This window comes from Globicephala melas, chromosome 9 (genome assembly GCF_963455315.2).
Source record: "Globicephala melas chromosome 9, mGloMel1.2, whole genome shotgun sequence".
Lineage (NCBI taxonomy): Eukaryota > Metazoa > Chordata > Mammalia > Artiodactyla > Delphinidae > Globicephala > Globicephala melas.
This window is the reverse complement of record NC_083322.1, coordinates 32,271,467-32,289,368: the sequence shown is the minus strand read 5'-3', so window position 1 is coordinate 32,289,368 and position 17,902 is coordinate 32,271,467. Positions and strand designations below refer to the sequence as shown.

At 41.1% G+C, this 17,902-nt stretch overlaps 1 protein-coding gene across 7 annotated transcripts in view; it reads left to right on the top strand.

Annotated features, from left to right (window-relative positions):
• The window catches only part of ST7 (suppression of tumorigenicity 7), a 254,688-nt gene that overhangs the window by 122,492 nt on the left and 114,294 nt on the right, over positions 1–17,902 (top strand). For 6 of the 7 annotated variants that reach the window (XM_030857624.2, XM_030857622.2, XM_030857625.3 and 3 more), the window contains exon 2: positions 11,015–11,097. In XM_030857624.2, coding sequence (XP_030713484.1) covers positions 11,015–11,097 — 83 coding nt within the window. Of the gene's footprint in view, positions 1–4,463; positions 4,495–11,014; positions 11,098–17,902 lie in introns of those variants that run through there. The other variant, XM_060305379.1, reaches the window with a different exon arrangement.

Genomic DNA, 17,902 nt, shown 5'->3' with positions numbered 1-17,902 from the left:
CAGAAAAGATGCTTGATATGATTTCAATTTTCTTAAATTTACTGAGGCTGGATTTGTGACCCAAGATGTGATCTATCCTGGAGAATGTTCCGTGTGCACCTGAGAAGGAAGTGTGTTCTGTTGTTTTTGGATGGAATGTCCTTTAAATATCAATTAAATCTGTCTGGTCTATTGTGTCTTTTAAGGCTTGTGTTTCCTTATTAATTTTGTTTGGACGATCTGTCCTTTGGTGTACGAGAGGTGTTAAAGTCACCCACTATTATTGTGTTACTGTCAATTTCCTCTTTTATAGCTGTTAGCAGTTGCCTTATGTATTGAGCTGCTCCTATGTTGGGTGCATATATATTTATAATTGTTATATCTTCTTCTTGGATTGATCCCTTGATCATTATGTAGTGTCCTTCCTTGTCTCTTGTAGCATTCTTTCTTTTAAAGTCTATATTTTCTGATATGAGTATTGCTACTCCAGCTTTGTTTTGATTACCATTTGCATGGAATATCTTTTTCTATCCCCTCACTTTCAGTCTGTCTGTGTCCCTAGGTCTGAAGTGGGTCTCTTGTAGACAGCATATATATGCTTCTTGTTTTTGTATTCATTCAGTGAGCCTGTGTCTTTTGGGTGGAGCATTTAATCCATTCACGTTTAAGGTGACTATCGATATGTATGTTCCTATTACCATTTTCTTAATTTTTCTGGGTTTGTTTTTGTAGGTCCTTTTTTTCTCTTGTGTTTCCCACTTAGAGAAGTTCCTTTAGCATTTGTTGTAAAGCTGGTTTGGTGGTGCTGAATTCTCTTAGCTTTTGCTTGTCTGTAAAGCTTTTGATTTCTCCGCCGAATCTGAATGAGATCCTTGCTGGGTAGAGTAATCTTGATTGTAGTTTCTTCCCTTTCATCACTTTAAATATATTATGCCACTCCCTTCTGGCTCGTAGAGTTTCTGCTGAGAAATCAGCTGTTAACCTTATGGGAGTTCCCTTGTATGTTATTTGTCGTTTTTCCCTTGGGGCTTTCAATAATTTCTTTGTCTTTAATTTTTGCCAATTTGATTACTATGTGTCTCGGCATGTTTCTCCTTGGGTTTATCCAGTATGGGACTCTCTGCACTTCCTGGACTTCGGTGGCTATTTCCCTTCCCTTGTTAGGGAAGTTTTTGACTATAACCTCTTCAAATATTTTCTTGGGTCCTTTCTCTCTCTCTTCTCCTTCTGAGACCCCTATAATGCAAATGTTGTTGCATTTAATGTTGACCCAGAGGTCTCTTAGGCTGTCTTCATTTCTTTTCATTCTTTATTCTGTTCCGCAGCAGTGAATTCCAGCGTTCTGTCTTCCAGTTCACTTATCCGTTCTTCTGCCTCAGTTATTCTGCTATTGATTCCTTCTAGTGTATTTTTCATTTCAATTATTGTTTTGTTCATGTTTGTTTGTTTGTTATTTAATTCTCATAGGTGTTTATTAAACATTTCTTGCTTCTTCTCGATCTTTGCCTCCATTCTTTTTCCGAGGTCCTGGATCATCTTCACTATCATTACTCTGAATTCTTTTCTGGAAGGTTGTCTATCTCCACTTCACTTAGTTGTTTTTCTGAGGTTTTATCATTTTCCTTCATTTGGTACATAGCCCTCTGCATTTTCATCTTGTCTGTCTTTCTGTGAATGTGTTGTTTTTTCCACAGGCTGCAGGAGTGTAGTTCTTCTTGCTTCTGCTGTCTGCCCTCTGGTGGATTAGGCTATATAAGAGCCTTGTACAAGTTTCTTGATGGGAGGGACTGGTGATAGGTGGAGCTGGGTGTTGCTATGGTGTGCAGAGCTCAGTCAAACTTTAATCTGCTTGTCTGCTGATGGGTGGGGCTGGGTTGCCTCCCTGTTGGTTGTTTGGCCTGAGGCAACCCAACAGTGGAGCCTACCCAGGCTCTTTGGTGGGGCTAATGTCGGACTCTGGTAAGGCTCACGCCAAGGAGTGCTTCCCAGAACTTCTGCCAGTGTCCTTGTCCCCACAGTGAGCCACAGCCCGCCCCCTGCCTCTGCAGGAGACCCTGCAACATAGCAGGTAGGTCTGGTTCAGTCTCCCCTGGGGTCACTGCTCCTTCCCCTGGGTCCTGATGCGCACACTACTTTGTGTGTGCCTTCCAAGTGTGGAGTCTCTGTTTCCCCCAGTCCTGTCGAAGTCCTGCAATCAAATGTCACTAGGCTTCAAAGTGTAATTCTCTAGGAATTCTTCCTCCCATTGTTGGACCCTCAGGTTCAAAAGCCTGATGTGGGGCTTAGAACCTTCACTCCAGTGCATGGACATCTGTGGTATAAGTGTTCTCCAGTTTGTGAGTCACCCATCCAGCAATTATTGGATTTGATTTTATTGTGATTGCGCCCCTCCTTCCATCTCATTGTGTCTTCTCCTTTGTCTTTGGATGTGAGCTATCTTTTCTGATGAGTTCCAGTGTCTTCCTGTCAGTGATTGTTCAGCAGTTAGTCGTGATTCCGGATGTTCTCGCAAGAGGGAATGAGAGCATGTCCTTCTACTCCACCACCTTGAACCAATCTCAATGTCCCATTTGTTAAAATCAGGCCTCACTGCACACCTTAGCCTTCAGTAGGACCACAGAATGGCTACACCTTGGAAAACCCCACTCCCTAAAGAAGAGTGATGCCCTAGCACTAAGAACAGAACCTAAAATACAACAATCCTAACAGAATAAAACCAAGTCTCAGTCTTGTCCTTTTTTAATTTCACAATCCCAGTGTGTAGTTCAGTGTCTTGTACCTTTTATAAGCCACGTACATTTTGGATAAATGAATGAACTAGCTAATGTTAATAACTGTAGGACATTTCCAGAAAGATGTTTTAGATTCATTTAGATTCATTACTCTTGTTTATATTCTTCTTACCTTTCTTAGTTATTTCCATGCATCTTAGATTTAACAATGATCTGTTCAGACACCTGATTGCCACAAGTATTTTGAACGCTTTTAGGTAGTTACATCTATTCTAACCCTTTAAGTAATGAACTTTGCCACATGTAATTTTCCTAAATCAAACCATTAAGGCTTCTTTTTAAAAAAATAACTTACAGTAAATGAGGGGTAAATGAGAAGCTGATGACCATATTCTTTTCAAGATGATAGAAAAGTCCAAGCACATTTTGCATGGCAGATTCTGTCAGGAGCCTTTTGGAGCCCTCCAGTGTGAACACAGGAACCACCGAGAGTGCTCTTATACAGCACTGATTACAGCCACCCTACCGAAGTGTGTATTATAGCTCACTACAGTGATACTGGACCTTTCTGGAACTCAGCCATCCAGTCATCTTAACTCCTCAAACCACTGAGCTCTAAGAATAAAAGGCCAGTTTATATAACACATACAGATGAGCATCAAAGCGTTACCAATGTGAGATCACAGGTCTTATTTTACAAAGATCCAATGAACATCCTTTGGCTCTGCTTAGCAGTCTTCTCAAAGGAACATTCCTTGATGAACTTTCTGTCCCCCACCCTAACCCAAGGCTGAGTTAGAAGTACGAACTTTCTATTTCCAGAGTAATGCTCAGAATAATTGCCTGTTAGTTCGGTTCCAGGTCTGCGTCTTCCACAAAGTCCAGAGCTCCTTGAGGACAAGAACTATGTATTGCATATCTTTGTATCCCCAGCATTTTACAGTGTTGGACATACGTTAAACATCAATATTTATTGAATGACCAAAGTTATTTTTTGCCTTTGAAAGAACAGTAGATATTTTAAGTAGCATATTAAAAAGGAGAGAAAGTGGTTTGAAACAGGCACACAACAACAACAAATAATAGTATGCCAGGTGACAACAATGGTATGAGAAAGACTGAAAACAGTCCGGGATAACTTCATTTTGGAGGGAAAAAAACATAGAGTACTTGAACGGTTTCTAAAAACATTGCTGAATGCTAGCACGGTACTGTAGTTTATGTTAATTTTGTTGACTTAGGGCCATCAAATAAAGATTGAAATATTTTCTGAATATTTTGTTTAAAGATGCAGTCAAGTATGTAATGCATTTTGTAAAGATTTCCTTGTTAAATTGTTTTAGAAAGAAAACGTCTGGTTTTTAATAGAATAGGTCCTTAGCTATCTCAAATAATTCAGTTCTGAGGGTTCTACATAGCCTAGGTCTTGCTGTGTGAGGGTAGTATAAGTATGTCTGGACCTTCTTGATTTATTGGTGAGTAGTGGTCATTCAATCTACCTAATAAGCATCTCACACTGTGTAGGTACTCTGGGGATAGAAAAACACACACACACACACACACACACACACACGATCAGAAGACAAGGTTAGAGCCATCAAAGACTCAATGTTTCCAGATGCAGGAAGTTTTTTTTGTTTTTTTAATCAGAAGTCCTGGGATAATGTTATTACAACTTCATCACCTGGTCTTCTACCCTTATGCAGGCATGCAGTGTTCATCAAACATTGAGTACCCCTGTGGACCAGGCTCTATGCTGGGTGCTGGATGCTGGATGATGGAGGTACAGTGAATGCTTGTAGGCTAGAGGAGGCCAGACTCTGGAGGACCATGTCTCCACAAGGCTTCTGTCTCTTTGCAAAATAAATATAGGGAAGATTTTCTCCCATTAGAGGCAAATATGTCTTTTTTCTTCCTAATGTTAAACAGTTGATGAGAAACAAAAAGATTCATAACTTCAACCCTAAATTAAAGCATGTTTTAAAAAGCTAAAAATGTAAGACTTATACAAGCCTCTCTCCTATTCTTGACTAGAGTTCCCCAACATCAGCTTGCTTGTAAATAAAAGGGAACAGGTAATCTGAGATCTTGCTTCACTTGTCCTTTTGGGTTACCGAGGTTTGTATGTGACTGGGCTTTGGACAGTCCTTCATGGCTTGACAGATGGCCTCCCTCCAGCAAAGGACAGGGAACCATGAAGATTGAATACTGCTTCGTTATAGTTTCCCAGATCACAGCTGAGAAAAGAAAGAATGTGCTCAGCTCCACTCCTCAGTAGAGCCAGATGCCCAGTAAAGCAGAAACAGTATACCTGTAAAGTTGCCAAGGCAACGTCAAGGGTAGAGGGAAGAGTAGACAGAATGATTTATGAAGGTTTCTTGCCATAAGAACTGGTCTAAAAATATACTTCCATGTCTTTTTCCTCTCAAGGATAAATGCCACAGGATTTATCCAGGGAATTGTGATGCATAAAGCTTGAGACCTTATCAGAGCTCAAGGAGACCAGGGGTAAAGGGCAAGGAGAAGGGAAACAGGAGCAACAAATGAGAAAATGTGCTCCTGGTGTGCTTTTAATCTTCCGTTGAACTGATGCAGTTTTGCAGATGTAAAACTGACTTTTTTTGGAAACGTGCAAATGTTGTATATTTAAAATGTGCCTATTTTTTTTTAAAAGACCATTTACTGGGGTAAAATGAAGATACTTAGTTTCCGTATTTAAAAAAAGTTTCCTCTGAGCTTCTACTTTAATATTAGTGGATTTGCAAAGGCAATCACAGATCAGGATGTGGAATAACATGCTATCATGGCAGCAGAGTTTGAAGTTGCATTTTATTTATGAACAGTTTAGAAAGACGCTCTTGGAGCAGATAGAGTTGGCTTATCTTAACACCCTTTCTGGGCTCACTGCAGTTAGCTGGAGTTATTGGATGTCCACATGGATTTTCACTTCCATGAATTCTACATGACTCTATCAGTTTCATTTGGTGCGTAACAAATGATCATGGATATAGCAGCTTAAAACAGCACACATTTATTATCTCACAGCTTCTGTGGGTCAGGAGTACAGGCACAGTTTAGCTGGGTCTCACTAGGTTGTAATCAAGGTGTCTGTCAGGCTGTGATCTTATCTTCAGGCTCAACTGAGGGAGAGTCTACTTCCAAGTTCACTTAGGCTGGAGACTCAGGTTGGGACCATTGACCTAAACGATCATCAGCTAAATGAAATGAAGAAAAAGTAAAATTAAACAGGATAAACATTTCCTTTCCCTGGGATGCTTATTATCTACTTCTCTGGTAGAAGTTGTCAACTCCTTGGGCAAATAAATTGCATCTCACTGTGAGGGTTGAGGGAATTCCTGTTTCATGTGAGCCTCAGAACCACTCTGGGAAGGTGTGGGACTTTCCCAGGGCCTCGATGCTGCAGTTGGTTTCACATTTAGAGACGAAGTCTCCTAACCCTGCTCTCTTTCCCAGGCATAATGCTTTTACACAAAATCTCTTTATTATTATTATTATTTTTTTTCATCCAGCTTAAATAGACGTAGTTTCTTTAACCTTTCTTCCTAGGGACTTTAGTCCTAATCTTTTCAGTGATTGCTAATTGTTATAACTTTCTAATTTTTTCTACTTCACATGCCCTGTTTTAGCAAGGTGTTAAATGGAATACAGGACAAAGCAGACCCATATTTTTGGGTGCTGTAGACTTTATCACACTTCATATTCAGTTCTATCTAGTCAGTACCTCCAAGTCTTTGATGCTGCCTTAACCTCTTTCTTTTTAAAAAAAAAATTTTTTTTTTCTATTTTTTATTGTATTTATTTATTTATATTTGGTTGTGTTGGGTCTTTGTGGCTGCGTGCGGGCTTTTTCTAGTTGCAGCGAGTGGGGGTTACTCTTTGTTGTGGTGCGCGGGCTTCTCATTGCGGTGGCTTCTCCTGTTGCGGAGCACCAGATCTAGGTGCATGGGTTTCAGTAGTTGTGGTGCATGGGCTCAGTAGTTGTGACTCATGGGCTCTAGAGCACAGGCTCAGTAGTTGTGGCACACAGGCTTAGTTGTTCCGTGGCATGTGGGATCTTCCCGGACCAGGACTCAAACCCGTGTCTCCTGCACTGGCAGGTGGATTCTTAACCACTGTGCCACCAGGGAAGCCCAACCTCTTCTTTCAAGGGCTTGAATAAGGCGGAATATATCTTAAGGAGTCAAACACTTCTTAAGCGTTATGTGCTCACTCTGTTTTACAGAACATCTTTTCCAGGAGTCTAATTTGGGAATTGTTTGTGCTCTGAAGGATACGGGAGGAGGCTCTTACTGTCACGAGGGCCAGAAACAGGGCTGGCTCCTCACAGACAGGGCCTCACAGGGCCATTCCGAGTGCCTCGTCATTAAGCCCTCCGGTATTCTAGTTCCCTGCTCACAGGAGTGATTCTTCACTTTCCACAGTTGACCTGTTGTACTATATTCTTCCATCCTCTCTTCTGTGATCCAGAGGGGTCACTGAGTTTTCAATCCATTAACCCACCCCTCATACCTAGTTTCTTCTCAGACCTGTACTTAATTTCTTCCTGTTTACTCATTAATTAAATGCGAAGACTGTACCAAGTTAAAGTTCAGCATCTTCAGAACGCCTGATGACACAGTCCCTGAGGCTGCCCTTGAATAACTGATGCAGTATTCTTTAAGCAGTGACCTGTTAGAGTGCCCATCTGGATCGGATGAAAAGCCTTCTGACTTATTAATTTTTGTTTCCAGGTTGATATAGGACATTGTATAATTTATTTTTACCAAAGCTAGATTAGTCTTTACTGTTTGTTTTTGAATTTGTTTTTCCTTAGCCCCAGCACCTGTGGAGATAGTATCGATATGTCTATACATGTCAGGAATATCCACTTTATGTTTCAAACCACACACCCCACAGTTTTCTGATCTAATTTTTAGGTACTTCATAAGGCCCTCATATATTTTCAAAAATAATTGCTAGTGACCCTGATGAAACTAGGCCAGGCAGTCCAGTTTGCAGGGTGCAGCCCTCCTAATTTAATGGGGGAATCTTTAACTAGATGCTCCCCTTCGGGGTGGCTTCTTGCCCTTCCACCCTGGGGCTACACACACTGATGATAAGATCCCAGTGGACTTATCTTTTTTGCCCCTCCTGCTGCGGAGCACAGGCTCTGGACGTGCAGGCCCAGCGGCCATGGCTCACGGGTCCAGCCGCTCTGCGGCACGTGGGATCCTCCCGGACCGGGGCACGAACCCGCGTCCCCTGCATCGGCAGGCGGACTCTCAACCACTGCGCCACCAGGGAAGCCCCAGTGGACTTGTCTTTAACAGTCAGTGATAAAAATAAGTACAGTGTTAAAAACATCCATCTTTCAGTATCACTTATTTAGAGCTTCCTCTCCTTTTCTAATGAAAGACTACTGTTTTCCTTTTGCTATTTTGTTCCTTAATGCTTTTCAGCAGCGTTCTCATGTTGCACCCTTGATGCCATGAGCCTGAGCTCTGGAGGCTGGATGACCGGTGTTCAGCTCTTTGCCCAGCCTCCACCTGTGAAATAAGATGAATAATAATATTGACCTCACAGAGCTGAAGTGAGCATTAAGTTCTCTAATTTGTAAAATTGCTTTATTATAAACTTTAAACACAGATAGATGGATTCAAGTGGCAAGTACTGATTGTTGATTTTTGTGCTCAGAATTGCTAAATGCCATGTCTAAATGATGTTAGCCAGAATGCCCAGTAGGACTGTAAAATTAATAGGTTATTAAATGAACACCTCCCACTCTCTAAATGTTTTCTATTTCTACTTTTCTCATTCTCTATTTGTGTCTCTATTTCTTTTAATGCCCACCATTCTCTTTCCCAACTTTGGTAGCTTTCTATAACTGGATATAGTAGAGAAGCATGTTTTAATTTTTGTATTACCTATGGTAGCTATATAATCTTAAGTAAAACTAAAGGTATAGAATGTTTATTTTTATCTCTTTAAAAAACTCACATAGTTTCTTTTTTTTCACTTGTCGATTCATTCTATAATTTTTTGTCCCCAGTCGATCAGCAATTTTCAGTAGAAAATCTTTTTTCCTCTATTGCTTTATGCTTTTGTTGCTGGGGAGTTAGCAGGGCTACCAAAGCACTTCAAATTCAGGCAAGTCTTTTCCTCTTTCTTTTAGAAATGGATTTTGTTGAATTCTATGTTCAGTTTGTCCCCAGAAACTTACTGAAAAGTATATGGTACAGATATGAATGTTCATAAATACAGAATAACAAAGTGAATACTCTATTTTGGTGACTTTTTAAAAATAATGGAAAATGTGGGATCATTCATAGCATGAGGAGGGGAATTTTGAGAATTTTAGGCACCTCAGAATCAGACTGTCAATTACAAGCTTTGTTTTTTTAATGGCCAAGCATAACCACCTCAGCTCAACTGTACCTCCTCTTGCCTCACAGCCCTACGCTGACTGCTTCTTCTGTGCTTTTCGCTACCTCCCTGAAAGAGTCCACTTAGTCAAGTTGTGACTATTGACTGAGCACTTTGTGTTAGTCCAGATTCGTGATTGCAAATGACAGACCATGAGCCACGGCAAACCAGTCCATTTAAAGTGGGTGTTGGGGAGGAGAAGGTTTACTGAGAGCATGCCCAGTAACCAGGAAGGATGGAGTTAGTGCATCCTTCCACATTTGTGCCTTTGCGAAGGGTCCACAGCCCAAGCTCCTTCCCTCTTCAACCCGTGCAACCAGCTGGAAAGGCTGTGTGCTGTTTCCTCAGGGCCTCAAAGCAGGCCCCGTCCTTCACTCACATTGCTCTCCTTTCCTCCTCCTGCCCACTTTGGTCTGGTTAACTCCTGCTTACTCTCCCAGACATCTTCCTGACTCCCAGCCTGAGATGCATACCTTTTATGTGTTTTCATAAAATTCTGTGCACAGGACCCTTCTATGCACTTATCAAAACTGTCTGGTGATTGCTTGTTTACTTGTCTGTTTCCCAGCTAGACTTTGACCTTCTAGAGGGTGGGAGCTGTGTCTGAATCATGCTTCCATTCTTTGTCCACAGTCTCATTCATAAACAGAGAGAAGCATTTGTTGAATGAGTGAGCATAGGATCTTTGTTCATGTTGGTGACTTTGCTTTCTGGGCTGATCTCTGTTCATGCTGGTGACTTCGCTTTGACAAATACAAAAGCCTTTTCCCTTAATGACATAAAAGTCGTACTTCTTTTTTTTTTTTTTTTTGTGCTACGCGGGCCTCTCACTGTTGTGGCCTCTCCTGTTGTGGAGCACAGGCTCCGGACGCTCAGGCTCAGCGGCCATGGCTCACGGGCCCAGCCACTCTGCGGCATATGGGACCTTCCCGGATGAGGGCACGAACCCGTGTCCCCTGCATCGGCAGGCGGACTCTCAACCACTGCGCCACCAGGGAAGCCCAAAAGTCCTACTTCTAATGTTCTTCATTTTAAAACAGGACTGGATATGATCTCCTTCCACAAACATATTCAGTAAAGAAATGTGAATACGCATGCAAAAAACCCTTTAGGTCAGTTGTTGTTTTGGTAGTAGTCAAAGTTTTGTGCAATTTCTAGATATAAATAATGACTTAAAATATACTTATAAAATGTATAAGTGACCTTACTTAATGGGCAACCAGATCAGCTGTGTAGTTGATATGCACAGTGTCAGGAGCAGGTCAGGAAGGTGTCTGACAATACACATTCATTTTTAGTGGCTTATTTTTCATCTTTTCTGCATTGAATACGATTATTTTGATGAGCAGTCTGACAACCTTGTAAGTTAGCTGAAAAAATTTTACTGATATATGCTAACTTACATGCTAACTCGTCCTCTCTTTTTCAGGGGTAAACATAGTGTTAGAATCTTTAATAACTGTTTAATATAGTTATTTTTCATTTGTTCTAAGGTTGAAATATGCTTGTTGGCTCATCAAAGACTGATGTGAGGGTCCCATAAAACATATTAGGGTACCTTCCGTTCCTCTCTAACAGTTTAATAACCAGCTTTGATTTGACTCCTCAGTGGCTGTAAATCCATGAAAATCATTCACAACAATAGCTTTGGGAGGAAGAAACAAAAAGCTGCTCTTTCTTCTTGTATGTAGTTGTTTTCTTTTAGGATATATAACTTGAATCTAGTATTCCGAGCCTGAGTACTGCTGAACCTTGGCTATGATTCTAGTAATTCTTGTCATCAGAAACAAATGATTTCACCAGAAAGGAAAATGAGAGCTGGTTTTACTGATGACATACTCATGCATTCTCTGTTCTTCTCCCTCTCTCTTGTTTTTCAGTGAGCATGTTTTTGAACACATTAACACCGAAGTTCTACGTGGCCCTGACAGGCACTTCGTCACTAATATCAGGGCTTATTTTGGTAAGTGGTGGAATCCCTGCTATTTAAAAACATGCTGATTACTAATATATACGTTATATATGTACAGGAAAAAATTCTGGAAGAGTATACACCAGCACCTTACAGTGACTGCGTGTGTGTATATGTTGGATAGGGGACTGATAGAGGCCTTTCACTATCCAGGTTATATGTTTTTAAAATATTGGAAAAAAGATTTTTTTTTTAACAATTATATACTGCTTTTGTTGAAGGAAAAAACAAAATGGAAAATAAAGGAAGACATAATTCTGTGTCAAATTCTAATGTCTAAGATACTATAAAGTAAGTGTGACTCAGTTAAACTAAAATGTTTTTCATTACCCTTTTCAAAATGGATTATTGGACATAATAAAGATCAGTAGAAATATAGCTCAGTTTCTTTAAATATATTGACATGGATGTGGCAATTCTAAGCTTTTTCCCCCTTCATCTCCTTTTCTTTTAAAATTTACATATATTTCCCTATTGCTTCCTTGAAAAAAAATCCCCAGTAGTCAAAAAGCAATATGATAATCACCCCTAGGGCTCCATTGCCTTATGTGCTAAAATAGTTATAGGTGTAATAAGTTATAACACCTGCAGTAGTTTTCTTTAATTTAAGTGACCTTAGAGGGGGACATCTAAACTAGTGGAATCACTCTAATATAATTAAATTTATATTAAGGAGCTTTAAGGAGAAAGAGGTTTTAGAAAGCTTTTTTTCCCTCTATACATAATGCTGTGATTACTAATTATTATAGAGACATGGACAAGAAACAGTACAATGAGGTAACCGCTAGTGCTGTTTCCATTTTACTAATACATAAGCTGGATAGGAAGTAACCTATCTTAGGTCACATAGATGGCAAGTGGCAGAGCAGGATTTCAACCCAGACTGGCTTGCACCAGAGCCTGTGCTTTTATCACTCACTTCACTGCCTCTCTGGTTAAGTTCTCAGCTGTTTTCCCAGCTTGCTGAACAAATGGCAAGTCTGGATTTTATTCTAGTAATATCTTGGTGTGGGTTCACTAGGCTATAAATGAATTACCAGAATGCAGGGTGAGCTAAGCCTAACAGTCATTTTCCCTTCTCACTTAGAGATGGTGATGTCCCACGTCCTTGCTTCTCTTCTCCTCCAAATAAAGGGGTTTCCTTAGACCATGACCAACTTTGCAGATCCAGGCTTGTGAGGCTTTCTCCCTGTGTGTGGAGTGCAGCTGCTGAAGCCTGATGGTCACTGCCGTGTTGTTTTATGATATATTTGCCTTGCTGCATTCCTAGGAAGCAGAGGATACTCCTGACTAATGTAAAACTTTGAGCAAAGGAAAACCTCTGATGTGTGAAGATTTTGAAAGCCCTTCTCAAAAATGCTTGGTCTGTCATATATACACTACCAAATATAAAATGGATGGCTAGTGGGAAGCTGCTGCATAGTACAGGGAGATAAGCTCTATGCTTTGTGACGCCCTAGGGGGGTGGGAGGGAGGCTCAAGAGGGAGGGAATATGGGGCTATACGTATACATACACCTGAATCACTTTGTTGTACAGCAGAAACTAACACAACATTGTAAAGCAGTTATACTCCAATAAAGATGTAAAAAGAGAGGCATGGACATATATACACTACCAAATGTAAGGTAGATAGCTAGTGGGAAGCAGCCGCATAGCACCGGGAGATCAGCTCGGGTGCTTTGTGACTGCCTGGAGGGGTGGGATAGGGAGGGTGGGAGGGATGGAGATGCAAGAGGGAAGAGATATGGGGACATATGTATATGTATAACTGATTCACTTTGTTATAAAGCAGAAACTAATATACCATTGTAAAGCAATTATACTCTAATAAAGATGTAAAAAATATAGTGTAAAGAACACTAAATCACCTCTAAAAAATTAAAAAATAAAAAAGTGGAGATATATATATGTATAACTGATTCATTTTGCTGTACAGCAGAAACTAACACACTTTATTTTATTTTTTAAAAAATTTTTATTTATTTATTATTATTTTTTTAAACATCTTTATTGGAGTATAATTGCTTTACAATGGTGTGTTAGTTTCTGCTTTATAACAAAGTGAATCAGTTATACATACACATATGTTCCCATATTTTTTCCCTCTTGCATCTCCCTCACTCCCACCCTCCCTATCCCACCCCTCTAGGTGGTCACAAAGCACCAAGCTGATCTCCCTGTGCTATGCGGCTGCTTCCCACTAGCTATCTATTTTACGTTTGGTAGTTTATATATGTCCATGTCACTCTCTCACTTAAACACAACACTTTAAATCAACTATACTCCAATAAAAATTTAGAAAATAATAATATATTAAAAAAAATTCTTGGTCTGTACTGAAGACAAAGTCACTACCATGTGGGAATAGCTCTTGATAGCTTTAGGCTCCTGCTTTAGAGATTGTTGACTCTGGTGGTATCCAGCCCTTGGGGACTCAGCTTTGCTAGCCCTTGAAATGCACCCAGGGCTGAGCTTTCTCTTCAGCCACTGTGATTTTCTGCCAAGTGCATTTCATGGAGAGACAGCATTGAGGTCAAGAGTCAGGTGCTTTGCAGAATAGCTGTGTGCATAGAACTGCTTAGTGGTTTGTTTCCTGGCACCAGAGAGATAATTACCTAACTACTCTCCCCTAAGCAATGTCAAGGGAGCCAGGCGGTGAATACTGAAAGTGCAGGGCTGGCCCTGAGGAATTTGTTTGGGGACCTCAGTATTTCTATGCTGGAGACTGAAATGATCATGCAATGTGATGTCTTAGGCGAAGAGAGGTAAACACAAACAAACAAAAAAACCCCCCTGCTATTTCCCCTATGAAGGAAAAATCAGTTAACTGAACAAACGTACATAGAAATAAAATGTGTTTGGCAAATGCTGCTCTTACACTAACATGTTTAAAAATAAGTGAGGACTCAGAAGTGTGTATTTTACTAGATATCACTGCTAGTTCTTAATTTCACAAGTTGAAAGCCAGCAATGAGTTTGTTATGCCACCTACTTGTCATTCTTCCCTTACGGTTCCTGGGCCCATATCCCCTCCAGGCACCTCCTTCCCTTGCTTAACTTCCAGCTGCCCCGTCTGGCCACTTGGCACAAGCTTTCTCATCTCAGCCCAGTTCCAGCCACAGGAACTGCACCTGTTGTCACAGTCCAAACCCACCAATTTAGTCTTTTATCTGCTGTGGGAAGGACATGCCCAGTCTGCTTGATGTAGCCTCTGTGGGCAATGTTTATTTCTGTGGAAAAAATTTCTGAGTTTTGTTTTTGCTCTTGAGAATGGTAAGGTGGATATGTGGAGAAAATGCTCCCCTTAATTTTCTCAAAATGTTGGTAGAATGGAGAAAATGCTGCTGTATTGACATTTATACTTAGATCCCTGTGTCCCCATTAACATGTGTATAGACATGCTCCTACACCTACGTGTTACACATCCATGTTAAATACAGAGATATGGGAAAAGGCAGCCAAAGCAATATTTTTAAAAATGAGAATCAAAAATAAAAATAGAAAATTAGGGCTTCCCTGGTGGCACAGTGGTTAAGAATCCGCCTGCCAATGCAGGGAACACGGGTTCAAGCCCTGGTCCAGGAAGATCCCACATGCCGCAGAGCAACTAAGCCCATACACCACAACTACTGAGCCTGCACTCTAGAAGCCGCGAGCCACAACTACTGAAGCCCGTGCGCCTAGAGCCCGTGCTCCACAACAAGAGGAGCCACCACAATGAGAAGCCTGCGCACCACAAGGAAGAGAAGCCCCCGCTCGCCACAACTAGAGGAAGCCCGAACGCAGCAACAAAGACCCAATGCAGCCAAAAATAAAATAAATAAATTTAAAAAAAAAAGAAAAAAGAAAATTAAAATAGTAAATAAAAGAATTAATTCAGGGATTAGGCGTAAAACAATTGTTTTCAGAAAAGCAGTAGAAGAGATGACAATTAGATAGGAATCAGTTGTAATGAAAGGTGCTTTTATTGTGTTTCCACTCTATGCCAGATACTGTTCTGAGCACTTTGAATGTATTATTTCATTTAATTCTAAGTGAATTCTAATTCTGATTTCATTGAAATTCTAAGTGGTTGATATAACCAATGCCTCTATGCTCTGAGTATAAACAGACACAAAATTTAAATAAATTGCCCAAGGATATATAGCAGACAGTTGGTGAGATTTGCATTTGGGTCTGTCTGACCATGCCCTCTATCCCCTCCTGTTCAAAAGGAAGGGAGTGGGACTAGAAGATTGTTGTGGCTCCTTTCAACTCTTTTTCATTCATCTAAAGAACTTGACCTCCACTTGACCCGAAAATCATGCAGTTGCAGGACTGGAGGAAGGAACCCTCAGAAGCCATCCAGTTTAAGCCAGCAAAGACCTAAGGAACAGGCACCCAGAAAGCTTATGACTTGCCTAGGTCACCTTGCTAGGTAAGGTATAGGGAAGGCTCGAATTTAAACTTCCACTCCTTTGTCCCAGCATCATTCTGCCTCTCATAAACATGTTGACTAGGAAGATGGGTAGCAGCATTGTCTAGTGGTTGATGTATTCCTTTGAACAGACCCGTAGAAATGGGTCAGGTAGATAAAGAGAGAAGGAAAAGAAAAAGAAAGAAAGAGAAAGGAAAGGGGGAGGGAGGGAGACTACAAATGTCTCTGGAGGGAACATTTTTTCTTTTTCCAATCAGCCATGGATTAGGTCAGATTTGGTCAGTCTAGAACATGGACCATCACTTAACACAATTTATAATTTCATTTGTGACATTTATGGTCTTATCCTCTCTGTGATGGAAGCTTCACAAAGGCTGGGAACATATCTGTGTTTTTGTGTTCAACTGTATAATGTTTGGGTAGACTCTTAAGAAATATTTGTTGAATGCACACAGATCCAGTGAGTGAATGAATTAACTGACTGTATCAGAATTATCTGGGGAGCTTGTTTAAAGTGATGGATTCTGAGTACCACCCCAGACCAACTGAATCAGAATCTCTAGGGCAAGGGCCTAGAGGAAAGCTGCCACCCAGGAGGAGCTGACAGAGCTTGGGGCGCCATGGCACAGGCTGGCATTTCCCACTTGTCAGTGGTCCCCATGACTTCACCCCAGGAGAGTGGCCCTCCCGTCCAGGCCATAGTCATTAATGCTACAGTGGAAAATCTCATCCTGTGAACACGCAGACACTGAGGTGGGCATGGATCACTGGCTGTTGACCTTGAAGAGAATCTCACTTCTCTGTCTCCTCTCTTTTCTTAAAGCCTTGGCAATAGGTGGCCAGGAAAGGGGGTGGAAGGACATGAAGAGCAGTTCTTTACACAGTCCCCCTGAACTACTTAGGGGAACAGATGACTGAGGGGTGATTGGCTGGGCCCAAGGCGGCAGGAGGCCAAGACCCACTCTATAGCTCTTCGGTATTCCTAAACAAAACAGGCAGGAGCCAGGAGGAAAGAAAGGGGTGGGAGGGGCAGAGAGAGAGGGGTGGGGGAGAGAAAGAAAGAAAGAAAGAAAAGAAAGGAAAGAAGGAAGGAAGGAAAGAAAGAAAGAAAGAAAGAAAGGAAGGAAGGAAGAAAAGGAAAGAAAGAAAGAGAAAGAAAGGAAAGAAAGAAAGAAAAAAGGAAGAAAGAAGGAGAGAGAAAAAAAGGGAAGGAAGGAAGGGGGAGGGAGGGAGGGAGGAAGTTCTGTCATGCGGAATTGCAAGGGACTTTGAAAGGGTCAGTGGTATGGAGGAAAGGGTATACTTGCAAATTCTAACAGGAAACTAAAAATGTTATGGATATTACTATAACCCATGCCATTTGCCTTGGTTTATCTTCAAGCCTAGAAGATCCCCTCTTGTCAAAAAACTGTTTACCACTAGATAATATTTCAAGACTTAGAGCAGGTGTCAATTTGGCAGTCTATTTGGGAGTAGACTGCCAGAGTTTCGTATTTCCTCTTCAGTCTCCACCATTGCTGTATCTATCCTGTGATATCATCATCTACTTTAATCCTTGGGAAACACATAGCCAGTTTCAGGCTGTGACACCTTTGTGTTTCCCATGGGTTTAATGGAATTACATTGTGGAATTACAATGGTGCTGCTATGTGGAAATCTTGAAGCAGTTTTGAGTATGTTATAGGATACAGGAGAGAGAAGTGTTTTATATATAGAACATGCAATTCAAGAAGGGGAGGTCTTGTTGGATAGGAAGGATCTAGGCATCTTTATGAAAGGTTCAGCTTTTAGGTCTGTTAGACAGATGGAAGCGCCTTGTTTGTTAACCCTTTGCCAGATTTTTGTTCCTTCCCTGCAGGTGAAGATGAGATAAATTTACACCCTTAGGCCAGCTGCAAACCTGGATCTCCACTCCCAGCCCACAGCCCCATTGCTCCTTGATCATCCCCTCTGCTTCTGTCATATAGTAATGGAGAGGGTTACGAGGCTAGGTAACTGCGTTCTTGACAAATGAATCTTTGTTTTAAATATGATCTGGGTCCTGAGTATAGCGTATGGCCCTTCTGTCCTGCAAGGTATAGATCCAAACCATTTCTTTGACCCTCACATTCCCAATTCCATCCCTGCTTCCTTTATTCTCAGATAATAACCCTTACCTGCATCTCCACTGAGATCAGTGTCATCTACATTTTATTCATTTGTTGCCTTCTTACCTGTAAAACAGCTCATCTCACACCCTACTTTCCAAAATAGAATGTATTCTTCTGTTCATTCCTGCTTCCCTTTCGTCTTTAGAGCAAGAAATGGTAAGGTACCTTTTTAAGGCAGGGTAAATGTTCTTCCTGGGCTCCTGGTGTCATGTCTCTTGGTCATTTGT